The 15,487-nt window shown below is 41.0% G+C and overlaps 1 protein-coding gene across 1 annotated transcript; it reads left to right on the top strand.

The window, feature by feature from the left end:
- Positions 1–819: 819 nt before the first annotated feature.
- Positions 820–1,335, top strand: LOC138902587 (uncharacterized). Its single transcript, XM_070190469.1, has 2 exons — positions 820–939; positions 1,111–1,335. The coding sequence occupies exons 1-2, from the start codon at positions 820–822 to the stop codon at positions 1,333–1,335; spliced, it is 345 nt and encodes a 114-aa protein (XP_070046570.1).
- The last annotated feature ends 14,152 nt before the right edge of the window (positions 1,336–15,487 follow it).

A 15,487-nucleotide genomic window follows, 5' to 3' on the forward strand; every position in this document is an offset into this window, starting at 1 on the left:
GGCATGGATGACGGTACATTACGGTACCAAGGACGACTATGTGTTCCAAACGTAGATGGTCTTCGAGAAAGAATCATGGCAGAAGCTCATACTTCTAGATATTCCGTGCACCCAGGCTCTACAAAAATGTATCATGATCTCAAGGAAGTTTACTGGTGGAATGATATGAAGAGAGGTGTGGCGGACTTTGTGGCAAAATGTTCAAACTGTCAACAGGTGAAGGCCGAGCATCAAAGGCCCGATGGGTTAGCTCAGAGTATAGAAATTCCAATGTGGAAATGGGAAATGATCAAAATGGATTTTGTGGTAGGGTTACCGCGCACTCCGCATAAGCTTGACTCAGTTTGGGTGATTGTGGATCAACTCAGAAAATCAACTCACTTTTTGCCGGTTAAATCCACCGACACTGCGGAACAATATGCTCAATTGTAAATCAAGGAGATAGTCAGGCTTCATGGCACTCCAGTTTCCATCATCTCCGATTGAGGGGCCCAGTTCACAGCTAATTTCTGGAAGAAATTTCACCAAGGTTTGGGTACGCATGTAAATCTTAGCACGGCTTTCCATCCACAGACTGACTGGCAAGCGGAGTGGACTATTCAGACTCTTGAGGACATGTTGCATGCTTGTGTGCTTGACTTGAAGGGTAGCTGGGATGATCATTTGCCGCTCATAGAATTTGCTTATAACAGCAGCTTCCATGCCAGTATTCAGATGGTGCCGTTTGAGGCCTTGTATGGTAGAAGATGTAGATCGTTGATTGGGTGGTTCGAGGTTGGAAAAGCTGAACTAATAGGACCAGACCTTGTGCATCAGGCTATGGAAAAGGTTAAGATCATAAATGAGCGATTGAAAATTGCTCAGAGTCGTCAAAAATCCTATTCGAATGTTCGTCGCAGAGACTTAGAGTTCAAGGAAGACGATTGGGTGTTCTGGAAGGTATCTCCCATGAAGGGGATCATGCGGTTTGGAAAGAAAGGGAAATTAAGTCCGAGGTATTTCGGGCCGTATAGAATCATTCAAAGGATAGGTCAGGTGGCATACAAGCTTGAGCTACCACCTGAGATGTTATTAGTGCACCCGGTATTCCATGTGTCCATGTTGAAGAAGGTAGTTGGAGATCTGTCTGCTATTGTGCCGGTTGAGACCATCGAGGTTAGTGAAGAACTGTCATATGAAGAGATCCCGATTGCTATCCTTGACAGACAGGTTCGAAAGTTGAGGAACAAACAAATTACATCTGTAAAGGTATTATGGCGAAACCAGCAAGTCGAAGGAGCAACTTGGGAAGTCGAGAATGAAATGAAAGAGAAGTACCCTTATTTATTTGAATAGCCATGTAATATATCTATAAAGTTGCACCCCCCCTCCCCCGCCCAAAGTTTGTATCACTTGTTCGGCTAATATAAAGACACTCCTTTTTAGCTATATGTCCCTCATGAGGCTTCGGTTGGTATTATTTTGCATTCTGTTGTGTCATTTAATTCTATATATGTTTCTAAGGTGTGCTTTAGGGGCTCTCTGACAGGTGGATAGGCCTAAATACAAAGAAAACTCTGGCGAAATTTTCAGAAAGTTAGGAAGTTAGGCAAATTTGGGGCTGATGGTACGTGGCATAACTGAAACTGTGTTAAGTGAACCTTGATCCTCATTCGAGGATGAATGATCTTAAGTGGGGGAGGATGTAAGGACCCGTAAAAATTTTAACCAAAAAACTCGGGGTTTCGTGGTGCCCAGATTGATCTTTGCGTTACTATATTAGAAATTCTTCACGGCTCGCAAGCTCGCCGCGGTTCGGACTTTTTGGATTGAAAAGTACCCTACGGACTTAGAGAAAAATGTTTCACAGAAGAACGCGTTTCTGTAGCCCATTATGCGGCCGCATAATCACTCTGCGGACCGCATAATGGCCTAAGAGTGAAGCAGAAAGTTTGGCCAACTTGAGGTCATCTTTGCGGTCGATTATGCGACTGCATAATCGATATGCGGACCGCATATTGATCGCATAATTCCTCTTGGATTTTTGCGGAGGGAGTTCTGCGGTATATTATGCGACCGTAGAACAAGTATGCGGACCGCATACTGGTCGCATACGTGGGCCGAAAGTTTAGGCCCCTGAAGGCCATTTTTGCGGTCACTTTGCGGACCGCATAACCATTATGTGGTCGCATATGCGACCGCAGACCTGTGTCGGGCACCCTTTTTCTTAATTTAAAACCCGACCCACATTCCGTTAAAACACCCCATTAGTCTATTTTGAAGCTCATTTCTGATATTTCTAGAGTGAGAGAGACAGTTCTAGATGGAGGGACAAAATTTTCATTAAATTGATCTTCAACCATAACTCAAAGCTTTGGAAATATTCAAGTAGAGCACCAAATTCTTCATCCTAAAAGGTAAGGCTTCATCACCCCAGCTCTTAATTTCAAACATAGCTATAATGGGATACTAGGGTGATACTTCATGGGTATGAGGGTGGTTTATCTTGCATGCATGTGTGATAAAGAGTGTGGGAAAAATAAAAGTGAGCTAGAACTATGAACATTTTCCTAATTCTGGGTTCAATTTGTATATTGCTAAAATAGATTGAGGTTGCTAAGGGTTCGGGATAATTATAGAGTCTAAAGAAGTACAATTGAGGTATGTATGGCTAACTCTCTTCTTCTTAGAATCGAACTCCTGGTGTCCGAATAATTGGTGTAAGTTCCGACTTAATCATACCAGATTTGTTTGCCTTAGTGTGTTGGGTTGAAAGATTTATGTTCCCTAATTGTTTTAGATGTTTACCATGTCATCATGCTACTTGAGAACGTTATTATGATTTTCCAAATTCCTTCCCTTATATGTGCAATGCCTTATGTGATGGTACTTATCGACATGAATGATGACGTTATTTGAATGGATAAAAAGGGAAAAGACTTGAATTGTAAAATGTTCCCAAGTACCAAGAACTACTTAATAAATGAGGTTGTTTGTGCCATGTAACGAAAGATGGGAAAGAAATGTGAATTGAGTGAACAATTGAAAGAGGTTATGTCTCAAGTGAGATGGCTTAGCCGATCGGGCCGAGATCGGACGCCATGCTGTACATGGTGGCATTTGTGTTGGAATTATTGACTTAGATGGTGGATATGGATATGTCTCACTTGAGCTGGCTTAGTTAGTCGGGCCGAGACCGGACTCCATGTAAAAATATGGTGGCATTGTGAGTTTTGGCTTTGGCACTAAAGATTATTAATCTAAAAAGAAGGAAAGATTGAATTGGAAACTATGTTATCCTTACTTGGTGTTTCTTTGTATTTATATGAAGTACTTACTGATTATTATGACTGCCTTCTCTTTGTTTCACTGTTCATTCTATTAAGATTGGTGTTTGCCTTACATACTAGTACTATTCGATAGTACTAACGTCCCTTTTCCCGGGGGCGCTACATCTCTAAATAGATGTAGGTGGTTCCATCGCAGATAGTGTCGATCGCAGATAGTGGTGCTCTCTTTCTCTCCTCACAGCAGTCTTGGTGAGCCCCATTTCTCCCAGGAGTCATGTAGTCCTTCTTTTGTATAAGTTTTCATATTTTTAGGTATAGCCCCCTTGTTGCCGACATTGTCATGTTGCTCTTTTGTACCCTTAGAGGCTCCGTAGACGTTTATGTGGGTCATGTATGTATGTTAGGGTGGTCGTTGGATCAAGTTGTATTTTGGAAACTCAACTATGGCATAATGTATATACGAAAAAATGAACTAGCAACGTTTATATATTTATATAACTGTTCTCTCCCCTGTTTTACAAATGGTGATGCGATCCCTTTTTGGATTATGAATGAGTCAGGTAGGAAAAGGTTTAATAGGCTTGCTCGACCGGGTTCACTTGGTTGAGCGCCGGTCGCGCTCCCCGATGTTGGGGCGTGACACCTCAAGTCCTCTAGACTGGGCTACCTCCACAACATAGATAATACATCTCTCACCTCATCCATGACATCGAAAGCCATCCATGCCCAGCTAATACCGAGTGCTCAATATAACATGCGAGTGGATTGAAAGAAATTAAAGAGATACGCTTGACGCTGAATCAATGCCGCACGAAAAGGAAAGAAAGATGGGAAGTTTCCTACATGCCCTGTAGCCTCTCGAAGATAGGCATGGACGTCATCATACCGATCCACAATACTCTACTAGACATTTGCTCATGACTTGTAGAAACTATGAACCTAGAGCTCTGATACCAACTTATCACGACCCAAAATCCACCTAGTCATGATGGAACCTAACCAACCCACTAGGTAAGCCAAACAATAGTCAACATAATTATAATGAAAATAATAAGAAATCAAGAAGTAAAATAACTGAATTGTCATACAATAACCCAAGGATTGGTAATACAAGTCATGAGCCACTATGGTTAAGATTTACAAAGATGGTATGCAATAAATAGAACATCTGTTTGGAATATACATAAACAAAGTACGAATCTAAAATTACCAAGGTCAAGTGGTAGCTATATCCATAAAGAAGGTACATAACATCTCAGCTCCAGAATCTGCACGCAAGGTGCAGAAGTGTAGTATGAGTATAACCGACTCCATGTACTCAGAAAGTATCAAAACTAACCTCGGCGAGGTAATAGTTGCAATAATTATACATGATACTCGCTAATAACCTGTTCAATTCATATATCTCATAGATATAAAACAAAAAATGCTATCAAGTCAAAAATCACAAATAAGCCTCCTTGGTGCCTAAAGTAACGCAACATGCTCTTTTTTAGTTAACACTCCACTACATAAAAAAGATATGCGTCCAATATCATTAAATCATCAAAATTTCATATAGAGAAGATATGTGTGATTAAACAAGTCAAGTCACATGGATTCACATATAGAGAAGATATGTATCGTGTCTCATCTAATCAAGTAAGGTGGCATATAAAGAAGATATGCATAAAGGCATGTATACATTCCGAAGCTAGCAAATAGAGAAGAGATGCAACAAAAATTATGTATACATCCAAGGAATATACATCCAAGGAAATTGAAAGTAAATAAGAAATTCAATAACCAAATATCAATTCGTTGCGGAATGCAACCCGTTCCAGATATAAATCACAATACGACTTTAAGGCCCACATCGAAAATACAATAACCGAACTAAACCACTAATCAAATTTCCTCATACCGTGTGTACATCATCAAGAGAGAAACATGAGAGGGTAACCCTAGGGGGATGGATCCATATCCACACGCTACACGGATAACTCACATGCCAATAATATATCAATCGCACCGACAACTCATGTTCTGCATAGAACACTGACGTGCCAGTAGTAACAATATCTCAGATATGAACGGACAACTCATGTGCTGCACGCACAACTCACGTGCCAATAGTAACAATATCTCAGATCTGCACGGACAACTCACGTGTTATCATACATCAACTGCACGGACAACTCACGTACCAATAATCTCTCCAAGCCGCACAGACAACTCACGGGCTACCAGTCCAACACCACATCACATAGAAGGGTGATATACAAGATGACATTTACATGAACAATGGATACCAATTGCATGCTCTCGGACTGATATAAGTTACATGCTAAAGTGTATGCATGTGCAAAGTGTGCTACCATAGCTCAAATCAAGCAATTATATCACGAAGTAGCAATTATCAAGTTCAATCAGGAGATTAACCTATATGTAACCTCAAACATGGTTCAAATAGCTCACAAAGGGGTACAAACATAAGAAACAACACAACATGAAGCTTAGCAATCAATTCAAGGCATATCATAGTCTAAGCACTACCCCGAGCATGAATAACACCCCAATGCACACACATGGGCTCAACCCCTCACATGTACGCCATCAATATCACGTAGCTATCACAAATAATTAAGGTAACTAATGCTTCAACAATGATTAGTAATATACTTACCTCGAGCAGGCTAAAATGATACTCTAAAAAATGCCAATCTGCACTAATCGACTTTCGAATGGCTCAAATCTAGCCAAAAGCAACTCAAGAATATCAAATAATGTCTTAGGTAACTAACCCAAATGATAAAGGTCGAATCATTAATCAAATACGCAAAGTTAACCAAAAGGTCAACCCGGTCCCGCACCTCAAAACCCGATAAAACTCATAAATTCTTAAAACTCATTCAAATACGAGTTCAACCATACTAGTTTCATCCAAATCCGACTCCGAGTTGATGTTTATAAACTCCACAGTGCACGTCCACACACTCGTCACCTAGCATGTGCGTCACATTAACACCAACCATATAATACGAAATCCTGGGATTCATACCCTCAGTATCAAGTTTAGAAGTGTTACTTACCTCAAAGTGTGCAACTCAAAGCTCTAACAAACATTTGCCTCGAGAATCATCCTTCGAATAACTCGAATCTAGCCACAACAACAACAACATACCAGTATAATCCCACAAGTGGGGTCTGGGGAGGGTAGTGTGTACGCAGACCTTACCCCTACATGGCGAGGTAGAGAGGATATTTCCGATAGACCCTCGGCAACTCGAATCTAGCCACAAACAACTTAATATAATCAATACAAGCTACAGGAATCGATCAAATACGATAAAACTAAGTTCTTTAACCAAATTCAAAAAGTCAACCCAAAATCTCAACCTTGGGCCCACGCCTCGGAATCTGAAAAAATTCACAAAATCAGAACACCCATTCAATAACGAGTCTAACCATACCCTCAAATCTTACTCTCCAATATATTGGTAAAAAATCCCCAAATTCTAACTTAAATTCATGATAAATAGGTGAAATAATCAATGGGTATTAAAAATACATGGACAAAAGTGATAAAAAATCACTTACCTCTTCAATCTAGATGAAAACCCCTAAAACAATTGCCTCAATCTGAGCTCTAAAAGTCCAAAAATGAAGAAAATACTCTAACCCTCGTTTATATGTTTTCTGCCAGGCATCTCGCACCTACGGTTCACTTAACCGCTTCTGCGGTCACACAGGTGTAGCCACAATTCCGCTTTTGTGGTTTAACTTGAGGCCCTCCACTTTCACTTCTGCGGAGGCGCATCTGCGCCCAACACTCTAGTTCTCCGAAAAGCTCATGCCCTTCGCCTAACCACATCTGCGACCACCGTCCCGCATTTGCGATCCCGCAGGTGCGGAAAGCCCCTCTCACCTGCACAACTCCCCAACCTCACTCAGAGCCACTTTTGCAACCCCTTGGTTGCTTTTGCGGCTCCGCACCTGCGGCCAAATTCACACACATGCGGTGGCACCAGAATTGCTCACACCAACAATTACACAAGTCCAAAATTCAATCTGATTTGAATCTGAATCACACCCGAGGCCCCCGGGACCCCATCTGAACATACCAACCCATCCTAAAACATCATACAAACTTATTCGAGGATACAAATCACATCAAAAACACAAATCACACTCGAATTCAAGCCTATTGAAACTAATGGATTTCTAACTTTTACAATCGATGTTGAAACCTATCAAACCAACTCCGATTGACCTCAAATTTTGCACACAAGTCATAAATAACACAACGACCTATTCCAACTTTTGAAACCAAAATCCAAGCCCCGTATCAACAAATTTAACTCTCGGTCAAACTTCTCAACTCTCTAACCTTCAATTTTTTCCAACTTTCACCAATTCAAGCCAAAATCACTTATGGGCCTCCAAACCGATATCTGGACATGCTCCGAAGTCCAAAATCACCATACGGAGCTATCGCAAACATCAAAACTCCATTCTGGAGTCATTTACACATAATTCAATATCCGTTCAACTCTTTTAACTTAGGTTTCAAACCTTGGGACTAAATGTCTCAATTTATTCTAAAACATCCCCGAAACCAAACCAACCACCCTGGCAAGTCATATAACAACAACAAAATATAAAATAAGCAAAAGAGGGGGAATGAGGGCTACAATACTCAAAACGACCGACCGAGTCGTTATATTCTCCTCCTCTTAAACAAACATTCATCTTCGAGCGGGTCTAGAATCATACCTGGAGTCTAAAATAGGTGTGGATAGCTGCTCCACATCTCTTGCTCGGTCTCTCAAGTAGCCTTCTTGAGTGGCTGACCTCTCCACTGAACTTTCACAGAATCTATATTCTTTGATCTCAACTTTCGAACCTGCCGATCCAAAATGGCCACTGGCTCAACATCATAAGTCAAATGCCCATATAACAGAACAGTGTTGAAGTCCAAAACATGAGATGGATCACTAAAATACTTCTGGGACATGGAAACATGAAACACTAGGTGAACACTTAATAGACTAGATGGCAATGCAAGCTTGTAAGCCACCTCTCCAATGCTTTTAGGCACCTCAAACGTGCCAATATACCGAGGGCTCAACTTGCCCTTCTTTCCGAACCTCATAACACCCTTCATAGGTGAAACTCTGAGCGATACATTCTCTCCCACCATGTAGGCAACACCACGAATCTTCTAATCGGCATAACTCTTTTGTCTAGATTGTGCTGTGCGAAGCCGATCCTGAATCAACTTGACCTTGTCCAAAGCATCCTGAACCAAATCGGTACCCAACAGCTTAGCCTCCCCCGGCTCAAACCATACAACTGGAGATCGACACCGCCTCCCATATAAGGCCTCATACGGAGCCATCTGAATACTCGATTGGTAGTTGTTGTTGTAAGCAAACTCTATAATCCGTAGAAACTGATCCCAAGAACCCCCGAAATCCATGACACAAACACATAGCATATCCTTCAATATTTGAATGGTGCGCTCGGACTGTCTGTGTATTTGAGGATGGAATGTTGTATTCAACTCAACCCGTGTGTCTAACTCTCGCTGTACTGCTCTCCAAAACTGCGATGTGAACCGCGTGCCCCGATCATAAATAATGGACTCTGGCACACCGTGAAGGCGAACAATCTTGTGGATATATATCTCAGCCAACCACTCTGAAGAATAAGTAGTCCCAACTGGAACGAAATGTGCGGACTTAGTCAATCGGTCCACAATCACCCAAATAGCATCAAATTTCATCAAAGTCCGTGAGATCCCAATTACAAAGTCCATGGTGATACGCTCCCATTTCCACTCAAGAATATCAAGCCTCTGAAGCAAATCACCTAGCCTTTGATGTTTGTACTTCACCTGCTGACAGTTCAAGCACAGAGCTAAAAACTACACTATATCTTTCTTCATTCTCCTCCACTAATAGTGATGCCTCAAGTCCTGATACATCTTTGCAGCACCCGGATGAATGGACTACCGCGAACTATGGGCCTCCTCAAGAATCAAATCACGTAACCTATCTACATTAGGCATACGAATCCGACCTTACATCCGCAACATCCCATCATCTCCAATAGAAACCTCCTTGGCATCACTGTGCTGAACCGTGTCCTTAAGGACAAGCAAATGGGGGTCGACATACTTACGCTCTTAGATGCGATCATATAAAGAAGACTGAGAAACCACGCAAGCTAGAACTCGACTAGGCTCCGAAACATCTAACCTCACAAACTGATTGGCCAAGGCCTGGACATCTGATGCAAGCGATCTCTCACTAACAGGAATATATGCAAGCTACCCATACTCATCGCCTTTTTATTCAAGGCATCAGCCACCAAATTGGCCTTCCTGGGATGATACAAAATGGTAATATCATTATCTTTTAGCAGCTCCAACCATCTCTGCTGCCTCAAACTTAGATCCTTTTGCTTGAACAATTGTTGAAGGCTCCGATGATCTGTAAATACCTCACAAGATATGCCATAGAGATAATGCCTCCAAATCTTCAATGCATGGACAATGGCTTGCCATTTCTAATTCATGAAAGGGGTAGTTCTTCTCATGGGGCTTCAACTGGCATGAAGCATAAGCAATCACTCTACCCTCCAGTATCAAGACACACCCAATAACAACTCTGACCTACCTCAATATTCATCGGATCTACCTTGATCCCCTCACTGGACACCACGTGCCCCAAGAACGCCATCAAATCGAGCCAGAACTCACACTTGGAGAATTTAGCATAAAGTTTCTCCTCCCTCAACTTCTGTAGTACAATCCCCAGATGTTGTGCATGCTCCTCCTGACTACGTGAGCACACCAGAATATCATCAATAAATACTATGACAAATAAATTAAGATATGGCCGGAATACACTATTCATCAGATGCATGAATGCTTTTGGGACATTGGTCAGCCCAAAAGACATCACTAGAAACTCATAGTGACCATAGTGGGTCCTGAATGCCGTCTTCAAAATAATAGAGTCCGGAATCTTCAAATGGTGATACCTACACCTCAATTCAATCTTAGAGAACACTATAGCTCCCTGCAGTTGGTAAAAAAGTCATCAATGTGCGACAAAGGATACTTGTTCTTAATTGGAACTCTATTCAACTGCCTATAGTCAATGCACATCCGCATAGTATCATCCTTCTTCTTCACAAACAGAACTGGTGCACCCCAAAGCAACACATTAGGCCTAATGAACCCCTTATCAAGATGCTCCAGAAGTTGCTCTTTCAATTCCTTCAACTCTGTTGGGGCCATACGATACGGAGGAATAGAAATGGACTGAGTGCCCGGCACCAAGTCAATACTAAAATCAATGTCCCTGTCGTGTGGCATGCCTGGTAGGTCTGCAGGGAACATATCCAGAAAGTCTTGCACGACCGAAACATAATCAATAGTAGAGGTATCAGCCCCAACATCCCTCACAAACGCCAAGTATGCTAAACAGCCCTTCTCAACCATCCGTTGGGCCTTCAAATATGAGATCACCCTACTAGGAATATAGTCCAGAGAACCTCTCTACTCAATCCTAGGAAATCCCGGCATCGCCAACATTACGGTCTTAGCATGACACGGGGACAACCAATCCATGAATAGAATCACATCAAAATCAATCATACTAAGCAATAAAAGATCAACTCTCATCTCTAATCCCTCGTTGGTCACCACTCATGACCAATATACACGGTCCACAAGAATAGAATCGCCCACCGGCGTAGATACATAAACATGCATAACTAAATACTTTCGGGGCATATACAAATAGTGAGAAAAATATGATGATATATATGAATAAGTGGAACCAGGATCAAATAATATGGAAGCGTCCATGTGGAACACTAAGACAATACATGTGATCACTGTGTCTGAAGAAACGCCCTCTGGCCTGTCAGGAAAATCATAGCATCGAGCCTGACCGCCACTTGATCGGCCTTCCCCTCTAGGGCGACCTCTAGCTGCCTGAGCCCCACCCCGAACTGGCTGAGCGGGTGGTGAAGAAACTGGTGCAGAAGTCATAACTTGAACCCTCTGCTGAACTAGACCTCCCAAGAGATGGGAACAATACCTCCTCAAATGTCCAAACTCTCCACACTCGAAGCAACTTCGATCTGTCAATGGCGGTGGAGACTAAATCAGACCCCAATAACCAGGATATATGCTGGAAGGACCTGGTACCGATGAACCTTGAACTTATGGAGCACGGGATTTACTTTGAGCTGGGAGGGCACTGAGAGATGACTAACCTGGATGAGCACTGTATAAAACATGGCTAACTTATGCACCACGATGAACTGAATGAGCCATCAGAGCGAGCACATAAGGATGACCCCTACTATGGTGAGACTATCCTCTAGATGAGGCACTGCTGAAGAAAACTGAGAACTCATGCCACATAAGTGGTGCAGCACCGGCTGGCCTACTCAACTTATAGGCCTCCCACAAAATGAAGGCTGCCCCCGACAGCTGTAAAGTAGCAAATGAGACTCAACTAGTCTTTAGAATACCCGTTGTGCGAAGGATACACTGGCACTTATATAAGAAATCCTAAGCATCTTCTAACTCAGCCCCATTGAACTCATAGGTGGACCAACCTGGGCCTGAGCCACTGCAACCGGGTGGGCTGGTACTACCACCAGTATTTGAAGTCCCTAAACTACCTACTTTGGAGTATGGGCGGCAGGAGTCTGATCATCTCCCCAGCCTGAGAAGTGGCTGGTGCAGCCAGAACTGAAACTACCTGAGCAAGGTTAGTGCATTTAGTCAATATCTAGTCTAGATCCTCCTGAAGACCTAGAATTACTATGGGCACAGTTGGTGCCTAAGCTGGTCCCACCGCCTCACCCACATCTGGTACCTGCTCCTGAGCTGGAGCAACTGGTGGTCAAATCCCAAAACAAAAGTCAAATTCTGTTGACCCATAAACTCGCAAGTCTAACTATATTTAATTTCAAAATTTGAGTCCAAATCGGTGTTCGTTCACTTTCTTAAGTTTGGATAAAAAAAAATTCCCTCTTTTGAATCCCTAATTCTAAGAAAGAACCATTAATAGATTCATGTTAAAATCATAAATTTGAGTGAGAATCCTTTATGCCATTGTTTTAGGAGAAATTCACTTCAAAAGTTTATTCCTAGATTTAATCTCAGTGTTCCGAGACCTCCCACAGCTTTATTTGATGTTTATTTATCTTCGTGCGTGATCGATGTTGTTTTACGAAAAGTGTTTACGTAAAATTTTGAAGAAAATAAAATTTTTGACTTAAAAGAGGCTAGAGTTGTCCATGGTCAACATGTTTAGTAAACAACCTCGGATCGGTAATTTGACAATTTCGGTAGGTTCGTATGATGATTTTGGACTTGTATGCACCTTTATTTGGGGTCCAGGGTGAACCGAGAGCATTTCGGCACGCTATGTGAAAAATTGTAAAAATGTGTTTTAAATTTGAAATTCTTGAGTTTTGATGATCTATTCTTGTTATTTGGTGTTAGTTTGATGATTTGAGGTGGCAGAAAGGTTTATAGGATATTATTTCACTCATGTGCATGTTCAGTTTAAAGACCGAGGGGATCAGCTGAGTTTCGGATGCATTCCGGATGAGTTTGGAATAGCTGATGCATAGTTGTATCTGGTGTCACATTTGCGAGTGACTGCTCGCATCTACGATGGGAGCTGGGGAATGGGCATTTCGCAAATGCGAGGTTTTGATCACAAATGCGGACTGTGGGAGCTCCATAAATGCAATATACTTATCGCATTTGCGACACTTGGGAATGCTGGGAAGCTTCGCAAGTGCAAAGCTTCTATCACAAATGTGCATGAGGGGCAGTCGCAAATGCGAACATTTTGTCGCAATTGTGATTTCTTGGGGCCTTTTGCATTGATCGCTTTTGCAATTATTGTTTCGCAAATGAGGGCTTCGCGATTGCGAACAAGAGTTCACAATTGCGATACTTGCAACTGGGTAGAAGAAGGAAAAATTGGGACTTAGCTCATTTTACACTATTTCTCAACCTTAAACACTCTAGAGGCGATTCTTTAAGAACGTTTTCTTCCCAAATTCATTTGTAAGTATCTTTAACTTATTTTCAATCAATTTTAATTACTTTTCATGAGTTTTTAACATCAAATCTAAGAATTTCGTGGTAGGAAATTAGGGATTTTGGATAGAATTTAGGAATTTTGTAAAATTAAGATTTAGATCTCAAATTGAGGTCGGATTTCGAAACAAATCACATAACCAAGCTCGGGGTTGAATGGGTAATCAGGTTTTGGTCTGAATCTCGTGTTTTGACCAAGCAAGCGCAGGGTTGACATTTTTAATTTAGCTAAAGATTGAACCTTTTTTCATCCGTGGGTAGTTTTTAAAACTTGTTTTGAATTTTTTGAACGACATTTGGCTAGATTTGATTGGTTTGGAGGCTTGTTCTAAAGAAAACATCGTGGTTGATTGTCGACTTGTTTTCAGAAGAGGTAAGTTTCTTACCTAGCTTTGTTGGAAAAATATTTCTAATAAAATAATATTGTTTGCTACATGCTGGGGCGATGTATATATGAGGCGGCGAGCGTATATGCATGTACCTTGGTATCCATGCTCGGGTATAGATTATATGATTCCTTGTGCGTTGTAGGACTATGTGATTCTCTTGCCTCATGTTTTACTTGACTTCTATAATAATATGAATATGAATTTCAATACTGGAAAACATGATTTAGCTTATCATAACTAGATTAAATTTGATGGCCCCTTGTGAAACTGTTGATATGCTAAATTCGATCATCACTATACCTAATCACAATTACATGTTTATAACCAAAGTTCTGATGTACTTGGGTTCCATACTTATGTTAAAAAGCATATTTGAGTTGTACCGAGATACTTGAACAATAAGGTTCTTGAGGTTTATTGAATTGTTATTGGCTCGAGAGCTATTAGTGATGTTCACGTGGTGTATTTGTTAAACCACTCTTCCTGATGTTATCCATGCTTCCTATCTTGCTTGTCATTATTAAACATGTGCTTGGTGAGAAAGAGTGTAAAGTACAAAGGGTGATGTCATGCCATTGCATATATATTATCATGTGAGGAAGAGTATAAAGCATGAAGGGTGATACCATGCAATTGCATATACATTATCATGTGAGGAAGAGTGTAAAGTACGAAGGGTGATGCCGTGCTATTTCACATACATTATTATGCATGAAGGATAATGTCGTGCCATTATTTTACATTATCATGTGATAAAGAGTGTAAAGCATGAAGGGTGATGTCGTGCCATTGCATATACATTATCATGTGAGGAAGAGAGTAAAGCACGAAGGGTGATGTCATGCCATTACATATACATTTATGTCTTCATTCCAAGTTGTCATTGCCGCATCTATGCTTTCTATGTGACCTATTTCCATTGTCACGTCTTTGCTTCCTACCATAATTGTTATTGTGCTATCTATGTTTCCTATATGTTTATTTGGTCACAATCATGTTTTCCGTCTTTGTAACGACCCGACCAGTTATTTTGAGCTTTAGCATTTCATTCGGTGGTTTGAGACTTTGAATAGCTTCATATTATGTACTATGACTTGTGTGTATGGTTGGCTTTGATTTTCGAGCGGTTCAGGATTGATTTGGAAGAATGATTCTCGTTTTAGAAGCTTTAAGTTTGAAGAGTTGACCAATGTTTGACTTTTGGGTAAACGGACTCGAAATCGAATTTTGATTGTTCCAATAGGTTCGTATGATAATTTTGGAATTTTATGTATGTTTGGATTTGGTTTCAGAGCTTCCTAAAAGAATTTAACACTGTCGAAAGCTGGCAATTTGAAGAACTTAAGAGTTCATAAGTTTGACCAAGAGTTGACTTTGATGTTATTGGACTCTAATTGGTATTCTGATATTTTGGATAGGTCTATATAGTTGAATTGAACTTGTATGCAAATTTTAAAAGTAATCCGAAGTGTTTAAGTGTGATTCAGATACTCATTTGAATGAATGAAGATTTAACAACTTAAGAGAAATTCTAGTCGGTTTGAGCCTCGATTCTTTGTTGTGTTATTTCCGTGGGTGTTTTGAGGCTTTAGTTAAGTTTGGATGACATATTTGTACTTTTGGTATGATTGGAATGGGTCCCGAGGAGCTCGGGTGTGTTTTGGATCATTAGTTGAGAAACTAGTTAAGGATTTGAAGTTTGA

This window comes from Nicotiana tomentosiformis, chromosome 12, assembly GCF_000390325.3.
Source record: "Nicotiana tomentosiformis chromosome 12, ASM39032v3, whole genome shotgun sequence".
NCBI lineage: Eukaryota > Viridiplantae > Streptophyta > Magnoliopsida > Solanales > Solanaceae > Nicotiana > Nicotiana tomentosiformis.